We start from the raw sequence: 27773 nt of genomic DNA, 5'->3' as shown, positions 1-27773 counted from the left end.
GGATGCCACACAGTGGTAAACATGGCCTTGTCCTAACTTTTTTGAGATGTGTTGATGCCATGAAATTTAAAATCAACTTATTTTTCACTTAAAATGATACATTTTCTCAGTTTAAACATTTGATATGTCATCTATGTTGTATTCTGAATAAAACATTGAAATTTGAAACTTCCACATCATTGCATTCTGTTTTTATTCACAATTTGTACAGTGTCCCAACTTTTTTGGAATCGGGTTTGTACATTGAGAACAAATAATATTTCTTTAAAAATACTGACATCCTTCAAAAAGAAAGCAAAAAAAAAAGAAAAGAGAAATTATTTAAGATAATAAGACCTGTTTTTGACCCCATTGTCAAATATCTAAATGTATAAATAAAAAATAATGAGGTTATGCTCACAAATATCTATCTATCTATCTATCTATCTATCTATCTATCTATCTATCTATCTATCTATCTATCTATCTATCTATCTATCTATCTATCTATCTATCTATCTATCTATCTATCTATCTATCTATCTATCTATCTAATCTATCTATCTATCTATCTATCTATTTATCTATCTATCGTAAATGCATACAATATATACACAAACATTTGTTAGATGTGATTACTCGTGATTAATCGATTTGACAGCACTTATATATACTTATATATATATATATATATATATATATATATATATATATATATACATTTTTAGCGCAGCATAACCTCACTTTTTTATTATAAGCAAGAAAAAATGTTTAGAAAAAAATAAGCTGAATCAGCTGAAAAGTCATTTTGTTTTGTTTTTTGTTTTTGTTTTTGTTTATATCAATAACATGCAATGATTATGAGGCCCTCAAACATGTGCTGAGATCCACACAACGTCAATTTGTATTTCATGTTCTTTAATTTGTTCATGTATCATAATAATATGAACGAATGAAGCTGGTAAAATGAACTTTACAGTAATTACACCTTTATTTGTTGCAGGGTGAAGATGTTGCTGTGGTCACAGGTCACTTTCCTCCTTCTCCTCTGCGTGATGGAGTCGATTCGTGCCACATCTGTCAGTCCTTCATCGTTTCGGCCTCCCCTCACACGTGTTCGCATTATCGAGGTCGAGGACGACTACGATGACGTAAATTCAAAGACGACGATCACACCTCAGTTGCCCAGGGTCACCACCTCTGGTGTAATATGTGATTATGACCCCTGTGTGGTTCAAACCACCCCCTGTGAAAAGATTTCTGCCCAGACGGGTTGCCTCTGTCCTGGGCTGACGGGCCCAGAGGAGAGACCTGGGGCCCCAGAGCTCCGTGAGGTGAAGCTGGGCGGCTCCGGGGAAGTGCTTGTGCATTGGTGTGCTCCCCGCTCCACCGTCACCCATTATGAAGTCACACTGAATGGTGGAAAAGAGCAGCTGAGTTTTGGAGAAAATCTAAGGAATGGTGCCATACCCGGACTGAAAATTGGGGAGACGGTGTGTGTGGCGGCCAGGAATCAAGCTGGGCTCAGTGAAAAGTCCTGTGCCCGATACGAGCCACCACAAACCGACCAAGTCGCCCTGAGCGCAGGGATTATTGCGGGGTCTGTCGGACTCCTGCTGCTGCTTTCGGTGCTCGCTGTTGTACTATGGAAACGAAGGACATGTCGAAAGGGTGGGATGGGAGAAGCCGAGGGCCTCGGCAATCCTTCATACACCAGTGATGGAGCGCTGTGACCAGCAAACAGATGCAAACATTTCAAAAGCTTGGAGAGAATGAAACAAGCTGCAAAAAGACTGAGATTTGTACTGGTCAAAAGTTTGGAATAATTATGTTTTTGAAAGAAGTCTTTTCTGCTCACCAAGGCTGCATTTATTTGGTCAAAAATACAGTAAAATTGTGAAATATTATTATTATTTAAACTAGCTGTTTTCTATGTGAATGTATAGTAAAGTGAAATTTATATCCAGTGATCAAAGCTGAATTTTCAGCATCATTACTCCAGTCTTCAGTGTCACATGATCCTTCAGAAATCATTCTAATATTTTGATCACATCAATTCTTATTATTATCAATGTTGGAAACATAATTTTTGCTGCTAAATATTTTTGTGGAAACCGTGATACTTTTTTTCAGGATTGATGAAATAATATTTTGTAACATTATAAATGTCTTTACTGTCACTTTTGATAAATTGAATGTCTATATTTTTTTTTTTTTTATCTTACTTACATATAAGTAACATGGTAGTGTATCACGGTTCCCACAAAAAATCGGAAGCAGCACAACTGTTTTCAACATTGATAATTATTAGAAATATTTCTTGAGCAGCATTTTAGAATGATTTCTGAAGGATCATGTGACTCAGAAGACCGAAAATTCATCTTCACCCTATCAAATAAATGCAGGCTTGGTGAACATACTGTATAAGACTTCTTTCAACAATAAAAAAAAAATCATAATTTTTCCCTGTGATTGGTTCTGAATGATTTTTATTGTGAGATTGTGATTGGTTTGAATATTTAAAGTCAACATGGAATCTGAATCATCCCTGTTTACTTCCATAATCCACATTTGTGGTCTTATTGTGATCGATGCATAGGTGCATGTTACTCCAAAGAAATTTGGAACTTGCATTTGTAAATCTCTCATCAAAACAATAATTGCTTCACTTTCCAAAAAGCCTCTTTCAAAGTGAATGCACTCATGTTTAACTAATTAAAAACACTCACTTTTATAACATCATATCAATTCCTGATGGACAACATTTTTTCGTCATTAAAATATCACATTATGGAAGTAACGTGTTTTGATTGCCATTTCACGCCGACTTTAACACTACTAATGGTTCTTAGGAAGCCTGGCGCTTCATTAAGCTAGACAGGGTTTAAAGTATCTGTTGTACAGCTACTTAGAGAGTATGTGTAACTGCTGAAAATTATTGATCATGTTTTTAACTATTAAAAGTTTTTCAATAAAGCTATTTTAATTGCATTTGCTAGACTGAACTTGTTGTTTATTCATCCATGCCTCTTTAGAAAACTGACTGTTACCCAAATTGAAGAAGTAGTTGTTCTTGCAGCATCATTGATACATACTGCCTCTAGATATGAGTAAAGTGACTCTGTGGTAACATGGAAGGAAACTGTGTAGTCTGATGCAGTGGCTTCATTGAGCAATGATGAATCAAGTGTATGTAACACATTCAGAGCTGGTTATTTTCCATCCAGCTTTGTCAATCACTGCTTCCCGTTGCTACCTACTAATCTCAGTTTATTGCCAGGCAGATATTTGCCTCCAGCACAGACAGAGAGTGTTGTTTTCTTGAGAAAAAGGGAGTGGTATTTATTACTCAGAAGTCATATATATATATATATATATATATATATATATATATATATATATATATATATATATATATATATATATATATATATATATATATATATATATAAACCATAACCATATAAACCTATAAACCATAACAAGCAAAAATATCTCAGATTTAGAGTGAAATGCAAACATTTCACGATGCATTATATCAGGATATCACTTGGTAAAATATGAGCACTGATGTAAAGATCAATAGTATAATGAACTCCACAAGTTTCAGCATTAAACCTGGTTGCATTGATCTGGATGTCCATGACTGGACTAATATGACTTAATCTGATAAGGGAATAAATTGTATGGTGCATTCATTTATATTTGATCACAAAACCCTTATGAAATTGTGTTAAAGGGGACCCTTTTCACAAGATGTAATATAAGTCTCTGGTGTCCCAGAATGTGTGTGTGAAGTTTCAGCTCAAAATACTCCACAGATCTTTTATTATAGCTTGTCAAAAATTTGCCCCTATTTGGGTGTGAGCAAAAACCGTTTTTGTGTGTGTCCCTTTAAATGCAAATGAGCTGCTGCTCCCGGCCCCCTTTCCAGAAGAGGGCGGAGCTTTAACAGCTCAACAACAACAAAGCTGGAGAATCTCACGCAGCCAAACTGAGGATTGTCAGTAACGGTGTTCAGCCTTACATTGTTCAAACCGGAGTCGACACTGATGGAACTTTTAGAATGAAACTGGGCGTTTCTGAACGGTTAGTGGATAAATTTATGTAGTTGCTGTGGAGTTGATTCAACTCATCCACTAGCATGTGCCGTCATGTTCATCTTTTGTGTTGAATTGACCCTCGTTTGTGAAGCAGTGTAGTGTAAAATGACAGCATGACAACAACACTCTACTACAACAACTCTTCCTCTTCTCTAAAGCAGTACAACATGGCTGTTTATGTAAATGTTATGTTTATGTAAATTTTGGGGTTTGTGATGTCACCAACCCAGGAAGAAGCTTGTTCCCTACAAGCCGTTTGTTGTAGTCCTTAAAAAGCGATTTATGTAAAAGAAAATATCTCCCTTTGCATTGAACTTTGAGTGTCGTAACTTTGCAGATGTTGTTTAAGATCAAACAGCAACATTACACACTAACTAAAGTTAAAAAAGTGAAATCATAATCAAGGGTTCCTTTAATTGTGACAGAGTTTCTGTCATTCCAATTCAGCATCATGGGGTTTGACCAATTCAATGAATCAAAAGGGAAGCAATTATTAAGCCTACATTTTGGATTTTGCTTAATCCTGCTTGTAGCTTATAATAAGAGCCTACATATTAAGTTTTCATAACTAATTAACTTTACAACACCACTGTTATTTATTACAATGAAGTTGCTTTGAAACAATCTGTTAAGCACTAAGCTATATAAATGATTGTAAAAAAATTTTTTAATGAAGAGTACAGAAGCTAAATCTGTCCACAGAGTAATGATGGATCAATTCCCTCAACATGAGTTACCTGTACTTGTTCTACACATGTACTAAAATTCATCTTTGAGTTTGAGAAAAAAAATGCTTTTTTCTTTCTCTTTTTTCTTTCACTCATCCCTTTATTTTTATTTGATTTAATCATGTATGTATGTATGCATTATTTATTTTTGAAAAATAATAAAAAGAAAAATCCACTTTATTTTTAGACTTTTATTTTGAAGAGCTGTCAGTGATACCGCTGTTGATCCCTGGATTCACCGGCCCGTGATCATCATCACCGTTAGTCAGACAGACCCTCCGCTCAGCTGTGAGCAGGTCGATGGAGACCCACAACTGGTGATAGCGGCGTTTATTTTTTATACTATCGAGGATCCGTTACCTCTCGGATAGAAATGTCCACACAAGGACACACGAATTCTAACTCGTCCGTGAATAATTACAGGATGAATTCAACACAAAACGGAGGCGGAGCAGCGGCGCCCTGTCAGAACGGTACGGGATTAAAGCGAAACCACCAAAGCTAACATGCTAAAGCTACCGCGAAATCACATTCAAAGCTAAGAAAACTGGCTAAGAGTTAGGCTAACGGCTAAACTAACGTGCTAAAATGCTAAAATCACATTCATATCCACGTTGAAATGCTAAGATAAGTTAGCCAGCTAAAGGCCTAACGCTAGAGATTGAGGCCGAGCTAAAGCACCTGTCATCTGCGTCTCTGGGGTGGAGACATCGACCGTTACAGATCACAATATATAATAAAACATTTCCCTGTAACTTACCTGTTATTAAAATCATATCGCAGTTGTCGATATGTTTTAATGAAGATTAATTTCAGTTAGTTTGTTGTCATCTGTCATTAGCCTGTTAGCGGCTAGTTTTGTTCAGGTAGCTCAGTTGTTATTTCTATCGATTATTAATCTCTTAAGATTTGGTCATCTGAATTAGGAACTGAAATATGTCATTGTCTTGATCAGATGTCTGATATTTGTTGTAAACTGAGCTTGCAGTATTGCGCAGAATAAATATGTGATAAATATTCATTAATTATTCCCAACAAACCAACAGTTCTCTTTTAATGTCTTAAGACTTGTCTTTACGGTAAGTTGCTAATGCCTTTTTATTGTTATTACGAATGTAAGCTGTATTTTACATCATACTAATATAATCTGAACGTGTTTTTACCGTTAAAGTGCATAAAATGAAGTAAGAACAATTTGTTTTGTATTTTCTTATGCGTTTTTTAACATCACGTGACATGTTGTCGAATTTTCGTTTAGTAATAAAATCAGAAAAGGTCTGTCTAAAGAGTCTTTTGGACATGTTAATATATCAAGGTACATGTAAAAGTACCATGGATTACCATGCAGTGTTATTTTAGTATACATTGACTATTTATTATTTTGAATATTGCTTTGTTTCCCGTATTTATTTTAATTTTAGTTAAAGTTTAGGTAATATTGTGGTGTTTTTTAGTAATTTTTATTGTTTTATTGTTTCTTTATTTTTTTAATATGTCTATGTTAACTTTTATTACATTAAAAATTAAACTAAATAATAATTTTCTTGGAAATAAAGTTTTATATATATGTATATAATAACTTTATTATTGATATACATATGGTTTTTTTTTTTTATATTTCAGCTAACATTTATTTAATTTCAGGTAACATGTTTTTCTGTGGTTTAAAGGGATAGTTCATCCAAAAATGAGAATTCTATCATCATTTACTCACCCTCAAGAGGTTCAAAATCTGTATAATTGTATTTGTTCTGTTGAGCACAAAGGAAGATATTTTGAAGAATGTGTTAAACTGAACAGTTTTGGGGCACCATTGACTTCCATTGTAGTTTTTTTGCTACTATGGAAGTCAATGGTGCCCCAAAATGGCCTGGTTACAAACTTTCTTCAAAATATCTTCCTTTGTGTTCAACAAAACAAAGAAAATTATACAGATTTTGAACCTCTTGAGGGTGAGTAAATGATGATAGAATTCTCATTTTTGGGAGAACTACCCCTTTAAGTTAACTATAATACAGTGTATAAATATGATAATGATATATGAATATAGTACTTATTTCACCATCACTATACTTATTTGTAAGGGAAATGAAGATTGATGTGAGTTTCAACTGCTGTTGGTTTTTATAGGTCAGTTTGTATAAAACTTGTGATTCGTCTAATGACAGACGTGCATTTGTGTCACATTTGCACCTCATTTGCATGGCAATCTCACAAATCAAGTTGATGTTGTTGTTTTTTACAGGTCCGGGACAGTCGTACCCTGCCGTGTATCCTGCATCCAGCTACTATAGTTCTGCTCCGCCCACTGGTTACACCACCATGGCGGGACACAGCACTCCTCCCGCTGGCAAAATCCAAGTTTCGAGCACAGACTATAGTGGGAACTACTACCAGAACAGCTCAGGGCCGTCGCTGTACGCAGCACCACCTGGAACGCAGCCACCTGCCCATCAGTACTCCACCTCAAATGCCCCGGTACAGCCATTCCAGCAGACTGTGCCGTACACTATGTCAGCCGGATATTACGGACAGGCATATAGTCACCCCTCACAAGGTCAAACACAAGCCCAGCCTCAGCCTCAACCTCAGCCCAGCTTGGTGGCGGCGCCCAGCTTGGTGGCAGCACCTAGCGGCAACAACCTCGGCGCCCCACTGTACCCCATCGTTTCTTACCCATCAGGCCCTGGGAGCAGTCAGTATGGCACTCTGAGATCCTCTCAGACTGGTGCTGGGCAGCCTTCATCTTCTACGGTGATGCCACCGCCACCTACTCAGAGTACTTTGCAACAGTATTCTCAAGGAAACGGGGCCACACCAGCTCACCTGAGCTACGGAGCTCCGCCTCTTAGCCAAACAGCCGCTGTCAACGGCCAATCGAATGCAGGTTGGTTTGAATGCATTTCCTTCTGATGCATTATGTATGTTGATGCAACAGAATGGAATAAAACGCATGTAACATGCTCATATAAATTGTATTGATTTGTTTTATCCAATATATTTATAGTTCAACAACACTATGACCAAAACCTCCACAATCCCATGAGCCATCATTACGGTGGGGCCCCTCCCAACAAAGAGAGCCTTGATAAAGAGAGACCGCCCTCAGGAACCCCAGGCACGTCTGTGCATTCTTCACCACGACACCATCCAGGTATTAACGAGACACGTGAATTGATAGTTTAATTTCTTCCAGTAGTCTGTTTTTTGACATTATTTGTTTTTTTTTATGTCTTGTTTTGTTTATTATAAGAGCTGCAGCTATATTGATAATTAATTCAGCTGTCTGCTATTTTCAGCATGTTTTTTTTTTTTTTTTTTTTTCAGCATTTTATTTAAAAAAAAAAAAAATCCACATCTTGCTAGGGCTGCATGATTTGGGGAAATAAATCTAATTGTGATGTTTCAGATAAAAATTGCAATTTAAAGTGCTTTTTTAAAAAAGCTCCATGTTTGTTGGGCTGCACAATTTGGTCTAAATTTCTATAATTAATGATCAATTATTATAATATTATTAATAATAAAACTTATTATGTTGTTTTATTATCATTATTAATATTACTAAATACAAATATTAAACTTTTGAAGCTTGCTTTCAATTCAGAAACAATCTGATGAGTGTCTTCTTTAAAACAAGACCAAACTTGGGTCTATATTCGAAAGCTTTCTTGAATTACAATGATTTAAGTTTGGATAGTGCATTTTCACGTTTATGCTCAAAAAGGGGTGTGACAGTTAAGGGGTTAAAGCTTCTTTTGTTGACAACAGCTGGTTTATATGCAAATCTCTAGGGATGCACCGATACCGAAACTAGTATCGGTATTGGGCCCGATACCAAGCTCATGTACTAGTACTCATAAAAACACCCCTGATACCTCACGTGATGCAACTGACAGAATTTTCCGTGCACAGAGACACCGGCGACAGCAGCAGAAACAATGTCAGCCTCAGAGGTGTGGAAATATTTCAAAATTAATGATGACAACAACACATTGCGAACAGCATGCTTTCAATCACAATTCGTTATCAATTAGCGCTCTTTCTTTTTGTATAACAACAATTATATATATATATTGGTAATTATGCACTTTGAAGGTTATTGGACACAGTGAAATTTATTCTTTAAGTTTGTGACAAGCACATAAAAATGAGTACTTTTTTCATTAGAGTAATAATAAAGAAGCTGTCCTACATTAATTAGTCTCACTGTTTTGTGCTTGGTAAACTGCAACATCACCAAAATAAAAAATAAAAAGAGAGATAAATTCATAAATCTATAGGTATCAGTATCGGCGAGTACTAGAAATCAAGTATCGGTACTCATACTCTGTCCTTAAAAAATGGTATCGGTGCATCCCTACAATTCTCATTACATTTGAGAAGATGGCTGCCGCATTTTACATTCCCAATTGCATGTTATAAGCGACCCAAGATGAAGTTTGAATGGAGCAGCATTTACTATAAACTCTCCGAGACACTGAAATCACCGGATCATGAGCTGCTTGTGTAAATAAACAGTGCTGCGTTTCAGTCTGACACACGCACAGCACATATATTTAATTAAATCACAGCCTCTGTGATTTGATCATCACACTAAGCCTTATAACGATTTCGTGCAGCCCTACATCTTACCTTCATATTATAAGAATATTATTTTACATCCCTGTGAAAAAACTGCATTAGCACTGTAAAGTGACATTGTCAGCTACTGTCATTGTCTGTTTTTATTGATCAGTTATTGCAGCCCTCATTATGAATGTCGGTGTGTCATTCCTGACAGGTTGTGTCTCTTCTGATGATTCTTTAGTTCAAGATGTGTTCAAGATGTCTTCTTTTCATGCTTTTCTTATTGGTTCATCTCTTTCTTTGCATTTTCTTTCTCACATCATGTGCTGCTAGTTTTTGGGTTGTGTTAGTGTCGTCCTTGTGAGATTTGGGTAGGAGAAGCGCAGAACTCCAGCTCAGTTCTCGTCCTCTCTTTCTGTACTCAACCGTCTGTTTCTGATGGTTGCTGTATTTCAGGACTGCTGTACGGTGACCGTGGGGTGAATAACGCCGTTAGCTCGGCCGCGGGTGATCACTCCTCATCCAGTTCTGACCATGAGGAAGAGGATGAGGAGGATGAGGAAGCAGGTCTGCTTTCGCTTTTTCATTCTTCCATTCACTTCCCTTTCTCATGTAGCTGTTCCTTCATCCCTCCATCTCAGATTTGTCTTTTCCCATCCCTACGTCTTCCTCCCCTTTTTAAAACGATTAACATACACAAATATACACATGTTCTGCTGTCTTTAAATGCTCCTCCAGATTTGTGTATCTCCTTCTTGCAAGTTATTCATTCACTTGAAGTCTACAATTCCCATAAACATATATACACATTCATACAGTCAGTTCATACAGTTTATCCTGTTTTCTGGTGACCTTCATTGTGCAAGTGCACAAAAACATTACTAGCATACTGTATAGTCTTTGCTTCATACTAATCAATTCATAATATACATTTATGAATTCATACTATTAAATTTATAAATATACACATTTGTGTATTTATTTATAAATATGCAGTGGTAAATGTTTCAAGCCATAGTATGCTTAATTTGTCACATGACCTCATTAAAATGCATGTTTAGTGGTGCATTCATATTACAATTACTCTAATTACATGTTTCTGACTTGTAAAAAAACATTCATTGCTCAATTAATTTTTTCATAGTGCTGACTTCTCCCTTTATAGAAAAACAATCAAAATACCAGCAGTTTCAAGTCGTTAAATTTATATATATTAAACTTTTTTCACAATACACAAAATCATGATTTAAATATTTATAATATTGTAATATCTACTTATTAATTGCATTTCGCAGATTAGAGTATAATACATATATATTTTTAGTCAGTCATTCAGGCTGATATGGCCTTCTTTTCAGACTCTGCTTAACCCTGGGTTATTATCATAGTAAACCTTCTTTTAACTCTTTTTAATGTTTTTGAGCTAGTGCACACAAACATTACTGCTTTTATCTCTGGGTAAATGAGTGTTTCACACTTGTAATTTAGAAGCGGGGTTAGCGCTGCTTTTTACCCAGGGTAATGAAACCCTGCTCCAGAGCATGCTTAGCAACAGTCCACCAATCACATAGCTCATGCTCACATGCTTTGGACAGTCACAGAAACACTGCACATTTGTACACTAAATAAACAGTCATTTCAGACTTTTTCGGACTATTCTTACCTTTTTATAGTCCAAAAAAGTCTGATCAGAAAAAATTAATAGTACAGTCGGTAGTGTGTTATATGAGGACGCGCAATGCCTCGAGCAGGTTGCATTTGTCAAATCTGTGACGCTGACACTACATATATGCAAATAAGGACGTTAACTCAGTGTTTAGGAATATACAGTGTGAAACGTCAGTGTATGAATACCCAGGATTAATTGTTAACCTTGAGTAAAGTATGAGCAGTGTGAAATGTGAAGCAAGATAACACAGGATGCTGTTTACCCAGGGTGTGAGAAGCGTTATAAACTGCTAAAACATCATGTACTGACATGCACACTCAATGCCAGCTTTCTGTTCCTGGAGGTCTTGATGTCTCTCCTGTGTCCCTCTGTCTCCCTTTTGTCTGCTCGTACACAGACCTGAAGAACAGAAATTGTTTTCACTTGAAGTTTACAAAATGTTGATTTTAAAAACACACTTCTCGCAGAACCAGTTTCTGGAATGATGAGAAATGTGTTTCTACTTCCCTCGACTCCTAATGCCAATCATCTGAGAGTCACACTCCCACTCTTTCTCTCTCTCTCTCACACACACACACACGCACACACACACACTTTTCCTGCAAGAGGAAGTAGGATTTATTTTTAAATGTCCAGGCATTTTGTCAGTTCTTTTGAAATTTAACTATTTTAAATATCATATTTATTCGTTATAACTCCCAATTAGAGTCAGCTTCTTATGCCCTACAAACACTGAATTAAATTATTTTCAATCTTAAAATTTATACTGTGAAAGGTTTGGAATAATTTGTATTTTTTTTATGTTGTTGAAAGAAGTTTCTTCTGCTCTTTTCAGGATTCTTCGATGAATAGAAAGTTCAAAAGAACAGCATTTTTTTAAATAGAATCTTTTGTAACATTATAAACTTTCCGAAAAAAGCAGAGCTCCTGGAGGCGTGTCTGCCGTCAGTTCCGTGGGCGGAGCCAAAGAGTCACGAGCGCCCGCAGCTTTTGTGTGGAGATCGTCTGCTAGCTGTGACATTATTATAAATAAAAAGGGAACAAAAATGTTTGTGTTGTTTACATTATATGCACTTGCGCGCCGATTGCCTACAAAACACAGACGCCTGATGCAGCTTTACTCACCGCCCACAATCTGCAAATCCAGCGCCGAAATGGGACTTGTTTACAAAGTATTCGTCACAAATCCCGGGAACAAACAAACATACGTGCACAACTCCGTTGCTGCCCCGGAAAAACAAACTTCATCCTCTGTTTACTTAATGCTGGATTCTTTGGGAAACTGAAAGAGGTAATCTTTCCCTCCAGAACCAAAAACACACTCCTTTGTTTACAGGAGCTGTGTCTCATTTCGGAGGCCGCGTCCTCCGGAGGTCACATTTGAAGGCTGAATACTTCATCAAGGATGTCATATTTAAGAAAAGTAACCGTAATAAAATTGACTGATATTCATTGCGAGGTGTAAAATACTGTAATTTCTTTCTTACGTTGCAATCTAACAGTTATTTTTCTTAAATGAGCCTCGATGATGTATGCAGCCTTCAAAGGGTGCAGCCCCTGAATTGGGACACAGCCACTGTTGAAAAATCTTTCGGCTTCCGTATCCTGAACGCGCGCTTATCGAGATAATCCGCTCTCTTTTGACGTCATACAGGACACACTCGGAAAAAAAACTCTCCGAAACCCGGTCCGAAACCGGAAGTAGTGGATTTGGCACAGAAATACTCTGTGTGTTTTGAAACTTTAGCTATGTTTAGCATGAGAATGTAACTCTTTAACAGTGTAAATAAGTCAGAATGCATGAAATAGCATTACACCCCCCTCTAAAAAAAAATCTTACTCCAGACTTTTGTAGTGTATTGTGGTAGTGTATCTACAAAAATATGAAGTACCACAACTGTTTACGACATTGATAATAATCATAAATGTTTGAGCAGCAAATCATCATATCAGAATGATTTCTGAAGGATCATGTGACACTGAAGACTGGAGTAACGATGCTGAAAGTTCAGTTTTGATCACAGGAATAAATTACATTTTACAATATATTCACAAAGTAAAAGGCTGTTTTAAATTGCAAAAATATTTCAAAATATTACTGTTTTTACAGTATTTTTTTGATCGAAAAAAAGCAGCCTTAGTGAGCAGAAGAGACTTCAAAAAAATCGTAATTATTCCAAACTGCTTGCCAAAAGTGTGTTTGACAGTCTGTAACATCATTCAGCTCTGAAATCAAAGGAAACATGACCGGATCTGGTTTCCCAGATTCTCTGGACGAGCACTGGCACCAGTAAACCAGTAAATGGACTGGTAATCTTGGTAACTCTGTTTGCTTCTGCTTTATACAGAACTCTGTGTGTGTGTGTGTGTGTGTGTGTGTGTGTGTGTGTGTGTGTGTGTGTGTGTGTGTGTGTGTGTGTGTGTGTGTGTGTGTGTGTGTGTGTGTGTGTGTGTGTGTGTGTGTGTGTGTGTGTGTGTGTGTGTGTGTGTGTGTGTCATTTGCAGATTCTATTTTTAGCGTTACATTATGAAGTGTGTCAGGGTGTTGTTTTCTCATGGGGAGTGTAGATGTGTCATGTACAAACATGCTACTGATTACATGTACACGCACTCCAGAGGTTTCATCAACCTTCGCTGAGTGAAACGTCTCTTTTCTTGGACTTGGTGTGCTTGAGAGGGTGTCTTGGGTTCGTATGTTGGGTCTCAGGAGGAAGTTCTTCTGCTCTTGACTGGTCGTTCCCTTCTCCTGTGGTTGAGCTGTAATCGTTGGCGAGCAACAGTTTTGCCGGAAATAACATTTCATGTGTCCACTTATATTCTACAGTTATAAAGTGTGGTGGATGTTTTATTCTCATCCGTTTTTAAGTTCAGACTGCTGATCCAGTGAGGTAACTGATTAAGTGCAGGATAAAAGGGGCTTAACCAGTCACGGCCTCTCTCTCCCTCTCTGTCTCTCTGGTCTGGTTTCAGTAGTTCTGTTATAGAGGATTAGTGTTGGGTTAATCTGTGCTGAGGTTTATTACTCTGTCTTCTCTGAGAGTCCTGATTCTGTGATATCACAGAATATCATAGCACAAATTAGACATGTAGCTTTAGCTTACACACATCACATCATTAGAGCAGTTGAGTTTGTTCTGTGGTGTTGGTTGGGTTTGAGTGGTCTATTAAACAGAGATTATTATTGGTTTCACTGACCAATGAGTATCCACAAAGACCATTAGCTGGGCAATATTGCTGAAATTCATCTCAATGTTTCATTGTTTATTCATGTAATTAAATATTTTGATGTTTGTGTTGGCTCTGATGTGGCTCAAAAGAGAAATTATTATATTTATATTTTTGTTTTTATATATTATTTTATTTGTTTTCTATTGTCTTCAGTGTCACATGATTCTTTAGAAATCATTCTAATATGCTGATTTGCTGCTCAAGAAAAATTTCAAATTATCAATGTTGAAAACGGTTGTGCTGCTTCATATTTATTATTAATAGAAAGCTAAAAATAACAGCATATATTTGAAATATAAATCTTTTGTAACATTATAAATGTCTTTACTGTCACCTTTGATAAATCTTTGATCAATTTAATATGTCCTTACTGAATAAAAGTATTAATTTCTCTCTAAAAATATCTTACTGACAACAAACTTACATAATATATATACTATATATATAATATTTGATTATATGACATTTCAAGGCATAATATGTCACACAGAGACTAATATTTATCAGCTGATTTTGATTACACAAAATGGCCTTCTTGGTGAGTATTCTTGAAAACAAAGTCAGTTATGCCTTAAATGAATGTAAACAGCTGAGAAATAAAATTGTGTAACAGTATGTTGGATCCGTGCAGCTTTTAAAGTGACAGCAGCCTAATATATCTGCTGCGCTGCTGTCTGTGTTTTAATGTTAATCAAACAAAAGATAAGAAAATCACTCTTGACTAAATAACTTTAATAAGGATTAATATGCATTTAATAAACAGTGAAGAATATGCAATGTTATTTTACATTTGTGTATTTCTGTACCTGTAAACTAGTGTTAAACCTACCAAAAAACACTGTTTATTTCATATGTTTCTTTGTTCCATTGTATTTATGTTGGCCTTCTGAATGTTAAATGGGTCCATTCCATGTTCATTAGAAATAATTTAATAAACTAGATAGTATAACTTAATGCAACCTTGCTAATTTAAAACATGATCAAAACACTGTCTATTTTAAAGACAAAACTTCAAATAAGCGAGCAAGTTGCAAATATCGCTCGGCCAATAATTGTTTGTTAAAATTGGTATCAGTCCAAAAAAATCTTATCGGTGCACCCCTAGTTGAAATAGTTCAAAAATATGCATTCCTAAGTTTTTGAGTAATTTACTGCATGCATAAAAATGAGAACGATCACAAACCACACGTCCCTCTCTTCTGTGTGTTTGTAAACTCTTGCAGGTGGAGACAGCTCGTCTACAACCACAGGCAGTGCCTCTCCGGTTCCCAACAGTTATGAGTCTCTGGAAGGCGGCAGTTACACGGGTACATCATCACAGCTCTCACCGAGACATCTCAATGCCATATCTGCACGTGAATGACTTGCTGATACATATTCATCTCGTCTTTCTCTTCAGATCATGCAGCTCCTCCTGCCAGTGTTCCCACCAAGCAAGCTCCACCCTTCGGATACAATTACCCAACCATGCATCCTGCTTACCAACAAAACCCCGCCCCCAGGCCAGACTCCTCCCCCTCTCAAGGAGGGTACAAAGCACCAGGATACCAGCCGTACTCACAGGTACCAGCAACTGAGCTAGTTTGTGATATTTCAGTGTTATTCAGTGTCAAAAACAGCTGTGTTTGTGTTTCCATAGCCTTTCCCATCTCTGTCCGAGCTGTCGTCAGCTTTAGGAGGCCTCAGCGGCGTTCCTGAGCTGGATGTGGAAACCTTGAGACCAGTGAATCTACTCCAGGAGAGAAACATCCTTCCTACCCAACGGGCACCTCCACCTGAGCCCAACCTGAGCAACGACCTCCGCAAGGTCAACTGCAGCCCTGAGTAAGAGCACCGAGGCGACGTGTGTGTAGGATGTTGTGGTTTCACACAACAGGTGCAAACATACAAACAGCTTTGTGATTTGTTTATGAGTTTCTCTTTCGTTCTCTGTCTGTCTCTTCCAGCACGTTTCGCTGTACTCTCACTAACATTCCCCAGACTCAAGCTCTGTTGAATAAAGCTCGTCTGCCTCTTGGATTATTGCTGCATCCCTTCAGAGATTTAACGGTAGGACGTCACCTGAGCAGAAAGCACAAGTCAAACTCGACTCTTGGTCTATGCGATAGCTACCATTCCAAAAAAAAGAAAAACTTTTATTCAAAAAGAACACATTAAATTCATCAAAAGTGACAAAGACATTTATAATGTTACGAAAGATTTTTCTTTGAACTGTATTCATCAAGGAATCCTGAAAAAAAAAAAAAGTATAATGGTTTCCACCAAAATATGAAGCAGCACAACTGTTTTCATCAGTTATAATAATTAGAAATGTTTCTCGAGCAGCAAATCATCATATCAGAATGATTTCTGAAGGATCATTCTGAAGACTGGAGTAATGATGCTGAAAATTCAGCTTTGATCACAGTAATAAATTAGTTCACAATATATTCATATAGAAAACAATTCTTTTAAATTGTAATAATATTTCACTATATTACTGTTTTACTGTATTTTTATTCAATTAAATGTATCCTTGGTGAGCAGAAGAGACTTCATGCAAAAACATTAAGAAATCTAACGATCTTAAACTTTTGAACAGTAGTGTTCAGGCCTCTTTATTTGTTAAATTTTGATCATTTTAAAGGGTTAGTTCACCCAAAAATGAAATTTCTGTCATTTATTACCCACCCTCATGTCGTTCCACACCTGTAAGACCTTCATTCATCTTCAGAACACAAATTAAGATATTTTTAATGAAATTTTAGAGGTATCTGATCCCCGCAATTGCCACAATTAAAGGTCCTGAAATGTAGTAAAGACATTGTTAAAATAGTCTACGTGACCACAGTAGTTCAACCTTAATGTTATGAAGTGACGAGAATACTTTTTGTGTGCAAAAACAAAACAACAATTTCTTCTCTTCTCAGAATTTTTGGGTTTTGGGTGAACTAACCCTTTAGGATTATCAATTGAGTCAAGATAAATTAAGTTATATTTTATGTGTTTCATATCTCTATCAACATCGGCCATTGAAAAACCCTTGTCAGTCAAATAATACTCAGGCATTGAGCGCATTTACATGCACCCTCATAATGCGATTATAATGGGATTTTGGCAATACTGCGATTAAACTTTACCTCATGTAAACACAATACTTTGATTAAACTAATGCGATTAAGCTCATAATCGTAGTAACCATAATCGCAGTAAACTATATGCCAGTTTTAATCACAGTAAACAGGCATGTAAACACCTCACATTATTCCCGCTCTGACCAGAGTGTTCACACAGCTTCATGAATGAACTCCGTGACATTATTCTGAAGTTTTCCCTTTAATAGATTAATACGGTGGCCAGTAACAATACCTACTGTATGCGAGTTCATTATTTGTACTGTGCAGTATGCAAATAATGGTGGTAAAAATAACCACACTTCTTAGTGAATGAAAATTGCATGTAAACGGGAGTTAAAGAGGTTTGCTTGTGCCATGTAAACATCTTACTGCGATTAAATCCTTCCTCTGATTATTGTTAAAAATCACATTATTGGTGACCAGGTAAACATAGTCATTAAAAACGTAAAGCTATTGTCATAGTTATGACATCACAACCTCAACCACATTCACTCGTTTAAAATATTTCAGTAAACTTTACTCTGAGTTCCCACATAGTGTAACAATTTTTTACCAGCTCTTGATAAAGGTGTCATAAATGGGTGTCATACACCTGTTCGTTCTGTCTTATCTAGAGATTTACTGACATTAGATAATGATAATGCAAATACAATTATTATAATTATATATTTATATATATATATATATATATATATATATATATATATATATATATATATATATATATATATATATATATATATATATATATATATATATATAATCATCTTTTCATTAACTCTCTCTCTTTCTTTGTCTCTGCAGCAGTTACCGGTCATCACCTCTAACACTATAGTTCGCTGTCGTTCGTGTCGGACGTATATAAACCCTTTCGTTTCGTTTTTGGACCAGCGCAGGTGGAAGTGTAATTTGTGTTACAGAGTCAATGATGGTAAGAGCCCTACTGGTTATATAAATAATTTTTCATATTTATGTATGTTAGCATATTATAGAGTCTCTCCTTCTCAATCAGTTCCTGACGAGTTCATGTATAATCCTGTTACTCGTTCATACGGTGAGCCCCACAAAAGACCAGAGGTCCAGAATTCAACTGTGGAGTTCATCGCCTCCTCTGATTACATGGTAAGTGTGAGTCTGTCTGTTCTTAAAAGAGCTTCAGTGTTCCTGTTACGCTTGCATATTCATGCATGTTTGCTTTCCTTTTCTAGCTGCGGCCTCCTCAGCCTGCTGTGTACCTGTTCGTGTTGGACGTATCCCATAATGCCGTGGAGTCAGGCTACCTGAATGTGTTTTGCCAGTCGTTACTGGACAACCTAGAAAAGTGAGATATAAGCCTGGACTCAAATCGGACAGCATGTTTATTTGAAGCCCTCAGATATGACAAGGCTTGTACTTGTTTCTGTCTCAGGTTGCCCGGAGATACACGTACACGTATCGGGTTTGTGACGTTTGACAGCACCGTCCACTTCTATAACCTGCAGGAGGGTCTTTCTCAGCCTCAGATGCTCGTGGTATCTGATATTGATGGTAATCCTGTCTGATTCTCTTGCTTTTCTTTCTCTGTGTTCACTGATTTTAGCTTTGCACATCAGGAGTGGCTTTTATCTAATTAATCAGCAAAGTTTTAGCACAAAAAATTGCCATTTTTGACTGATAATAGCCACTTTCACACAAGATGTTATATTAGATCTGTTAATTAAATTGGCATAATTTTTATGTTTTTACATGAGAAGCAGCTTTTCATGTCTATATTGGCACACCACCACTACAATACATACTCTCTAATGTCATTTGTCAGAAATATAGTACTAATAGTCTGGAAAAAGTGGGAAAATGTATATAATTTGTATTATATCATTTCTAAATTATATTAATATAAATTTTGACCCTCACTTTTACTCATTCTTATAACAAGAAAATAAAATGTTTATAAAATAATAATATATACAGTACAGTCCAAAACTTTGGAACCACTAAGATTTTTAATGTTTTTAAAAAGTTTCGTCTGCTCACCAAGGCTACATTTATTTAATTAAAAATACAGTAAAAACAGTAATATTGTGAAATATTATTACAATTTAAAATAACTGTTTCTATTTGAATATATTTCACAAAGTAATTTATTCCTGTGATGCAAAGCTGAATTTTCAGCATCATTACTCCAGTCTTCAGTGTCACATGATCTTTCAGAAATCATTCTAATATGCTGATCTGCTGCTCAAGAAACATTTAATGTGTACAATTGTACAAAATATTTGTGTACAATATTTTTTTTTCAGGATTATTTGATGAATATAAAGTTCAAAAGAACAGTGTTTATCTGAAATCTAATCTTTTGTAACATTATAAATGTCTTTACTGCCACTTTTGATTGATTTAATGCATCCTTGCTGAATAAAAGTATTCATTTCTTTAAATTATTTTCAAAAAAATAAAAATTCTTACTGAACCCAAACTTTTGAACGGTGGTGTATAATGCTACAGAAGCTTTGTATTTCAGATAAATGCTGTTCTTTTGAACTTTCTATTCATCAAGGAATCCTGAAAAAAAAAAAGTACACAACTGTTTTCAACATTGAAAATAATCATAAATGTTTATTGAGCAGCAGATCAGCATATTAAAATGATTTCTGAAAGATCAAGTGACACTGAAGACTGGAGTAATGATGCTGAAAATTCAGCTTTGCATCACAGGAATAAATTACTTTGTCAAATATATTTAAATAGTACACAGTTCTTTTAAATTGTAGTAATATTTCACAATATTACTGTTTTTACTGTATTTTTAATTAAATAAATGTAGCCTTGGTGAGCAGACGAAACTTCTTTTAAAAACATTAAAAACCTTAGTGGTTCCAAACTTTTGGACTGTACTGTATATAATTAATTTAATTTCCCAAACTGATAGTACTCTATTATATTTCTGTGTATATATGTATTAGGCTTGTTGCGATAGTCGGTGTTACCGGTGATACACGGTGTTTAACCCACCTACCGGTCATAGCACTTGACCACCGGCACCGTCCCCATCGTGTTGAAGTTTTAGCCTATACCAATAAAGCACTTAATTCAGTTAGTGACTACGTGCCTTCGTAATTTAGCGTAAGCGGAACGAGCGCCGCAGTAAAGCAGCAGCCGGTGTCCGATTTCATTTATCATTTGAGGAGAGTGAGGTGATCTAACTGTCAAAAGATGGCGGAAGATCTGGTTTCAAAGCGAAATGCAAAAGCACCTATTTGGAAATATTTTTGGATTTGTTTTTTGCTGAAAAAGGCAGGCACTTTATTTAACGAATAGTAAATTTTTTTATATAATTTCTTGTTTGATACTTGCACGATGTGTGCAGTGGTTCGTTGTGTTAATAAATGCACATTAAAGGTGTTTCATAAGTTCTTTTGTTTAGTTTTTGCATGGTGTGTTAAGTTATTATTCATTTTGCAATAAAGATGTGTGTAATACAAGCGAGTGTTTTATTGTTTTGTGTATTTTTATTAAGAATAAAATTAATTAACCCATGATTAATTCAAACAAATGCTACTGAATTGCCGCTAATTAAAGTGAAAGTAAATTGAGACGTGTGCATGTCTGCACGACCGCATTTTCGGCCACCCGAAATCCCCGACACGCAACCCCGGTGACACCGGGATTACCGTTTTTTTTACACGTTGATTAACCGGTGGAAAAAATCCATCACCGCAACATCCTTAATATGTATGTGTAACTGTTATTTTATTTTATTTTATTTTATTTTATTTTATTTTAAAATAAAATAAAATATTTTATTTTATTTTATTTTATTTTATTTTATTTTATTATTATTTTATTATTATTTTTATTTATTTTAATCCACAATGCCTGAAATTTTCATGACAATATTTATGCATTTGCCACATGATTTGGTCAAAAATCATTTTGCAATTTGTACTACAAAATTATATATAGAATATAGTCTCATATTTCTGCTGCTCCTTCAATATCAAGACAATAGAAGTAGTTAAACATGGTAACTAGCAAGTGATGCCTTTTTGTCTTCAAATTAAGCTTGTTTTGCTCAAAAGTATGCTTGAAGTACATGTAGATCCCTTCAAACTAAAACCACCACACTTTTACTTTGAAGCATGCAACAAATTAATATTATTGTATTTCATTAAATTTATTAATCACACAAGGTCATATTGCCTTTTAATTTTTAATTCAAATAATTGTGTAAAGAGATGCATTGTTCTTGTACTCAATCTGATGAGAGATTTGTTTTTGTCTTAGATGTTTTCATCCCAACACATGACAGTCTGCTGGTGAATCTCAAAGAGAGTAAAGAGGTTTGAATCTTATCATTCCCTCTCTATATTTTAAGTCCTCATATCTTTGTGTGTGTGTCTGTGTGAGAGAGAGATCATCTCTGTGTTTGTGTTCCCATTTCCCGGCTTCATATCTCTGTACCACACAAGCTTTGATATGCGACACCGTTTTTGCAGCTGCGTTATCTGTGTGTTTGTGCATGTGCTCGCAGCTGGTGAAGGACCTGCTGAACGCTCTGCCGGGGATGTTCACGCACACGCGCGAGACTCAGAGCGCTCTGGGTCCGGCTCTGCAGGCAGCATATAAACTCATGTCCCCGACCGGAGGCCGAGTGTCTGTGTTTCAGACCCAGCTGCCCACCCTCGGCGCTGGACTCCTGCAGTCGCGGGAAGACCCCAACCTCAGATCCAGCACCAAGGTAACTATCCTGAATCATCATCATTCAAGTTTAACAAACGCTGATCCTACATAAACACAAACATTTATATCAGTGGATGCTCAGTGATTGGAACATGGGATGTTTTTCAAGCAGTCATAAGGGAATTGGCATTTACAAGCTTAAAAATTGGCCTTCCAGTTAGAGTCATGACTGAAAAGCTCTGATCCAGCAATAAATAATCAGCGTTTCTGTGGGTCAAAAGTCTTAAATTCACTTTGATTATAAGTCGTCATAAAAAGTCGACATGAAACAGATATACACCCCAATAGGAAAGAAAAGACTAGCACAACTTCTGAGTGAAACGGCATCTGGAACAAGAACAAATGTAGGGCGGGGCTTGATTTTGTCCATGGGAAATTGATTGAATGGTTGTGGTTTGCTATTAGTGGATCTCATATGAGTTACAGGTTGCCTCATCATCAGATAAGAGAAGAGATGTCGCTGCAAGAAGGAGTTATTTTGATTAAAGATTACAAGGCATACGAATTTAAATCAACGATGTGCATGGATAATTCATTTATAATAAACACTGTCGTTTTTAATTAATAGTTACTTTAAATGCTATAGCAAAAGTCCTAATTATAATTTTAGAGGACTGAAAAACAGGAAGTAGTTCATAATGAACATGCCAAGTTATGCGGCAGTTATGCCAAGCAACTGCTTATGATATAGCATTGATGAATTAATGACAATGTTTGCTTATGTTTGCTACACATCTTATCTATCGTAAGATGTTTAGATAGTTGTAAGAGTGCATATTTTATCTCTCTCATCTTTTTCAGTGAGCAGCTATAAATCATAGACATTTCAAAATACGAGTCCCAGTGTATTTTAGGCTTGTTTATAATTAAAAGTCCTGCGTTATGGATAAATTTTTTCTGGATATTATTGGTATTGCGGTTGCTCAAACTGTATTTGCCATTTAATTCAACTCTTGTTGACTTCTTTCTGCGCCGCGCTGTCACAGGAAGCATAGATTAAGAACATTAATTAACACATTATATATAGAATCTGAGATATGATTTATTTTGAGATTGTAGGAGTTTGCTCTGTATAAGACATATGGTATTCATTTTATTTGTGCAGGTCTTAAAAAGTCTTGAAACCCTGATAATTCATCATGCTACTGTATGATGTTTGAGGGAATAGCGTTTTGGGTGATTTTGTTGGTTTGTGTCTAGAATGTCCAGCACTTGGGTCCTGCTACAGACTTTTACAAGAAACTGGCTCTGGACTGTTCTGGACAGCAGATTGGAGTGGATCTGTTCTTACTGAGCTCCCAATACTCAGACCTGGCTTCTTTAGGTACACATACACACACTCAATGTTCTTTCTCAGCTCTGATATGTGACTTAAAGTTTTAAGATGAGACCTTTCTTTCTTCTTGTGCAGCGTGTGTGTCCAAATACTCCGCCGGCAGTGTCTTCTACTACCCGTCCTTCCATCACGTTCACAATACAGCGCAGAGACAGAAATTCCAGAAGGATCTCCAGCGATATCTTACCAGAAAGATCGGATTTGAGGCCGTCATGAGGATCAGGTGCACCAAAGGTGAGGGGGAGGAGACACACTGGCCAATCCTGTGTTGCGTTTGCTTTGATCAACACTTCCGTTGACCAGTATCTGTAGGGCCTTGTGATTTCTGCTATGCAGGAAACGCTTAATTACGCAAACATGGAATTTGCTGTATAATGTATAGTGTTATGGAATTTGAAGGAGTAAATCAAATGTAGGGCTGTGCAATATTGACAATATCAAATTGTAGTATGGGCAGTTATCTGAATATTTCGTCAAGAAAACACACAGATTTAATCTCCAGAGCTGCTCTCAGAGTCACCTCACAAGCTTTTCACCATTTCATTTGATAAAATTCGTCAAATACACAGAAACTGAAAGGTCTACACAACAACCCACCAAAATAAAAGTGTGGTTTAACTTGAATAACTTGACGACAGAAATATATTAGGATACTATTGTACAATAGAATGTACTTTTCTTAGTAAAAAATAAAACCATTTATTAACTTTTTTTTTTTTTAAGGAATATCACAATTTTGTGATATTATGTTGTAGCCCTTTGCAAAAAAGGAATTTTAAATTTTCATTTGATTACTTTTTAAGATTAAATTGTTAGTTTTATGCATTCATCTGATTACCTCCATTTTGATTATAAATTTGTATCAAAGAACACAGAAAATTAAATAATTTCTGAACATTTAATTCATATTTTTTTAATTCTGTTTATTAGACATGGTTTTTGATTTATTGAAGTTCAATTAAACCATTTAAACTGAATCCAGAATAATTAAAACAGATTTCCTAGGGCCATATATCTCTGTAGAATTTACAACAAGGCTCATGTGAGAAACAAGTACAAACATGCACATTGCACAATTTCTATATCCTAATTATTGTTAATGTAATTCATTTTTCCAGGAGCTCATTGCTTCTACGTTCAGTTAAACTACTAACAGTGATTGTAAAATTAATTGCCTAAATTATTACATTATTTGCTAAATGCATTCTTTAAATTGTGATGTTGACATGCATTCTCTGTAAAGCTGCTTTGAAATGATATGTATCGTGAAAAGCGCTATACAAATAAATTTGAATTGAATTGAATTGAACAAGTGTTTGAAAATTAGAGAATACTGTACGGTACTATCTTTTTTTTAGTGACACTTTCTCTGATTGGTCAACAGGCTTGTCCATCCACACTTTCCATGGCAACTTCTTTGTGCGCTCCACTGATTTGCTGTCTCTGGCCAACGTGAACCCGGACTCTGGTTTCGCAGTGCAGATGTCCATCGAGGAGAGTTTAGCCGATACATCGCTTGCTTGTTTTCAAGCGGCTCTTCTTTACACATCAAGCAAAGGTAAATGAGTGTGTGCACATTTACTCTAGTCCAGTTTGGATAGTCTATGGAATAGTTTTGGGTACTTGGATTCAGACTGCAATTATGAATGACCTCGGATGCACTCGAGTGGACTTGTCACAGACTCGGACAATTGTTCTGAATACAGCTGAATTGATGTTATGTGTAACGTGAAAGATAAAACAAAATTACAACAAAAATAAGATAACAAGACATCTCCCACTCAAACTTGGACTCGGACCCGACACTACTGTGGAAGTGGTCTGTCAGCTAAGTGAGATTTTGTCTGATTGATATATATTTATGATTGACAGGTAAACGTCGAATCCGAGTGCACACTCTGTGTCTGCCGGTGGTCAGTCAGTTGAGTGAAGTGTTTGCTGGAGCGGATATCCAGGCCATCTCATGCCTGCTGGCCAACATGGGTGAGTAGAACAAACACATTGACATTTTAAGTGACGAATGCAATGTCAATACATTGTGAACAATGTTCTGTAGCTAGTATGTGTATATTGTGTTTCTAGTATGTATGTATGTATCAGTTTGAAATCACACTGTATTTATGGTAGGACTGCAACTAATGATTACTTTGATAATTGATTAATATGTCAATTAGGGGTATGACGAGACGGGTAGCTAGACTTGTGCCGATATTCAGTAATGCGATAAATTGCGATAATGAATATGCACGATATTGTAATCGTCGGCACTTCAGAATACCGTAAATAATAATTTATTACCAATTATTAATTTTTTTATAAGGCAATTAAGAATACTTTACCCATCAATCATATAAACTGCACAACACCGCTGTATTCTGTGTCAAAAGGACACGCGCTCAGATGTAAACAATCCCAACGTGCACGAGAAGCACATGGCGGAACCAGTGAAGGAGACGAGCTGAATGAAAGTGCGCGTTCACTCTCTGACAGCAGAGGGCGCTGATGGAACAGCAGCGTGCAGCGGTTACCACGGAAACCGTGCAAACAAAGTAACTGCGCTAGTGAAGTTTTTAAAATGCTTCAAACAGTCATTCATTTTTTTGTAATCTCAGTGTTGTTCATCACAGCACCAAATACTGAATACTTAAAAAAGACTTAAAAGGATATTTATTTTCAAACCTAAACATTTTTATATTTTAATCTGGACTACAACATGCCCTAATGATTAGAATTGTTCTGATTATTTGTTATTGTTTAGTAAAACTTTGAAAACATACAGCTTCATTAGTTAACATGTTAATTCGTTATCACTACACTGACAATAAAAATACTTATAAAGTATTAATTATTATTATTTAATGTTAATTTCTTAGTTACTATTTAATAACATTACTAAAATCAAAATAACTTATTTAATAGACCTGAGATAAAACTAACAATGATCAGTTGTGTTTCTAAACTAACATTAACAAAAAATAACACTTTCTGTAACAAATGTAGCTATTGCTTAATCTTAGTTAATGCATTAGAGTAAAATGTTATCTTTTGTTCTTTATAGCCTAATACTTTTGCATTTTAATCTGTTTGAAATTCAGTCAGTTGTTTTTGTTTTATTACAAAAAGAGTCCTTAAACCTATTAAACTATGACAAAAATGGTTTTGCAACTTATTTTAATATCCTGATAATACCGTATACCGTGATAAAAGCTTCATCAATTAATCGCAACATGAAAATTTGATACCGTCACATACCTACGGGTAGCTCGAGACGAAACGCGAGGTTGAGTTCATGAGAACGAGATATTTTAACACAGTCTCCAGGTGCACTGTGTAATGTTTTAACTCATCATCTTGTAATGAATATCATTTCAGTTCTACTTTCTGAGTGTGAATTATCATATGCAGTAAAAGACAACAGTTAGCTTAGTTTAGTTTAACTTTATTGTCTGTACAGATTTCTAAGCAGATATTCATCTTTGACACTGGCATAGAAAATACCTTCTAACACACACACACACACACATAAAAAAAAAATTAATAATAATAATGCAAAAGATTTCTGTTTGTTTTGCTTGCTAGAAACATAACCTCTCTTCATGTGTCTCTTTGCAGCTATCGATCGCTCCATCTCATCCAGTCTGTCTGATGCGAGGGACGCGTTAGTCAATGCTGTGGTGGATTGTTTAACAGCGTATCGCGCAAATGGCTCAAACATCCAGCCCTCCGGCCTGATCGCCCCCGCTGCCCTACGTCTGTTCCCTCTATATGTACTTGCCCTGCTCAAACAGGTGGGGGTGCTGTATGCACATACACCACCAGAGATTCAGTGACTAACCGCACTTCATTCAAAAGCAATGAAACGGATCATAGAAATCTGTTCTTTAGGGGAAAAGTGTATTTAAAATGCTGTAAATTCAGTATATTTCATATGTTTTCTTGTTTCGTCCTGCAGAAAGCTCTGCGAACTGGTACCAGCACCCGTCTGGATGAGCGAGTGTTTTCCATGTGTGAGTTCAAGAGTCAGCCGCTGCATCAGATCATGCGTATGGTTCATCCGGACCTGTACCGCATCGACAACATGACCGAACAGGTAACGCACATTCATACAGGTGTGGTTTATAATGGTACATGTGATTTACCAGGATGAGGTTGTAGAGTCCATCCCTCAAAATTAATGCTCCTTATCACCATCTGTTACCACTGAACACATTTAATCCCGGATTATTCAGGGAGCGCTGACCCTTTAATTAGTTGCAGTATTATTCGTTTTTTGTAAATTGCTTTGTATGAAAAGCGTCACTATATGACTAACATGCATAGACATAACAT

General features: G+C 36.1%; 2 protein-coding genes across 6 annotated transcripts in view; both read left to right on the top strand.

The window, feature by feature from the left end:
- The window catches only part of si:ch1073-303k11.2 (LRRN4 C-terminal-like protein), a 5814-nt gene extending 2890 nt beyond the window's left edge, over positions 1-2924 (top strand). Inside the window, exon 2 of the mRNA XM_067383481.1 lies at positions 983-2924. Within this exon, the coding sequence (XP_067239582.1) occupies positions 990-1712 (723 nt within the window). The 5' untranslated portion in view covers positions 983-989 and the 3' untranslated portion in view covers positions 1713-2924. The remainder of the gene's footprint in view (positions 1-982) is intronic.
- A 2171-nt stretch (positions 2925-5095) lies between these two features.
- sec24b (SEC24 homolog B, COPII coat complex component) overlaps positions 5096-27773 on the top strand; it is a 29933-nt gene continuing 7255 nt past the window's right edge. The window contains exons 1-21 of one of the 5 annotated variants that reach the window (XM_067392902.1): positions 5171-5283; positions 5877-5889; positions 7056-7697; positions 7818-7964; positions 9833-9943; positions 15497-15580; positions 15673-15836; positions 15913-16097; positions 16220-16322; positions 18194-18320; positions 18402-18511; positions 18598-18710; positions 18798-18916; positions 21653-21708; positions 21900-22106; positions 23309-23432; positions 23520-23678; positions 24829-25002; positions 25317-25427; positions 27057-27232; positions 27397-27534. In XM_067392902.1, coding sequence (XP_067249003.1) covers positions 7133-7697; positions 7818-7964; positions 9833-9943; positions 15497-15580; positions 15673-15836; positions 15913-16097; positions 16220-16322; positions 18194-18320; positions 18402-18511; positions 18598-18710; positions 18798-18916; positions 21653-21708; positions 21900-22106; positions 23309-23432; positions 23520-23678; positions 24829-25002; positions 25317-25427; positions 27057-27232; positions 27397-27534 — 2973 coding nt within the window. In that variant the 5' untranslated portion in view covers positions 5171-5283; positions 5877-5889; positions 7056-7132. Of the gene's footprint in view, positions 5284-5316; positions 5890-7055; positions 7698-7817; positions 7965-9832; positions 9944-15496; positions 15581-15672; positions 15837-15912; positions 16098-16219; positions 16323-18193; positions 18321-18401; positions 18512-18597; positions 18711-18797; positions 18917-21652; positions 21709-21899; positions 22107-23308; positions 23433-23519; positions 23679-24828; positions 25003-25316; positions 25428-27056; positions 27233-27396; positions 27535-27773 lie in introns of those variants that run through there. The other 4 variants (XM_067392768.1, XM_067392618.1, XM_067392838.1 and 1 more) reach the window with 4 other exon arrangements.

The sequence above is a fragment of the Chanodichthys erythropterus genome, chromosome 1 (assembly GCF_024489055.1).
Source record: "Chanodichthys erythropterus isolate Z2021 chromosome 1, ASM2448905v1, whole genome shotgun sequence".
Taxonomy (NCBI): Eukaryota; Metazoa; Chordata; class Actinopteri; order Cypriniformes; family Xenocyprididae; genus Chanodichthys; species Chanodichthys erythropterus.
Note: the sequence above shows the minus strand (reverse complement) of the source record. Positions and strands in the feature narration are given on the sequence as shown.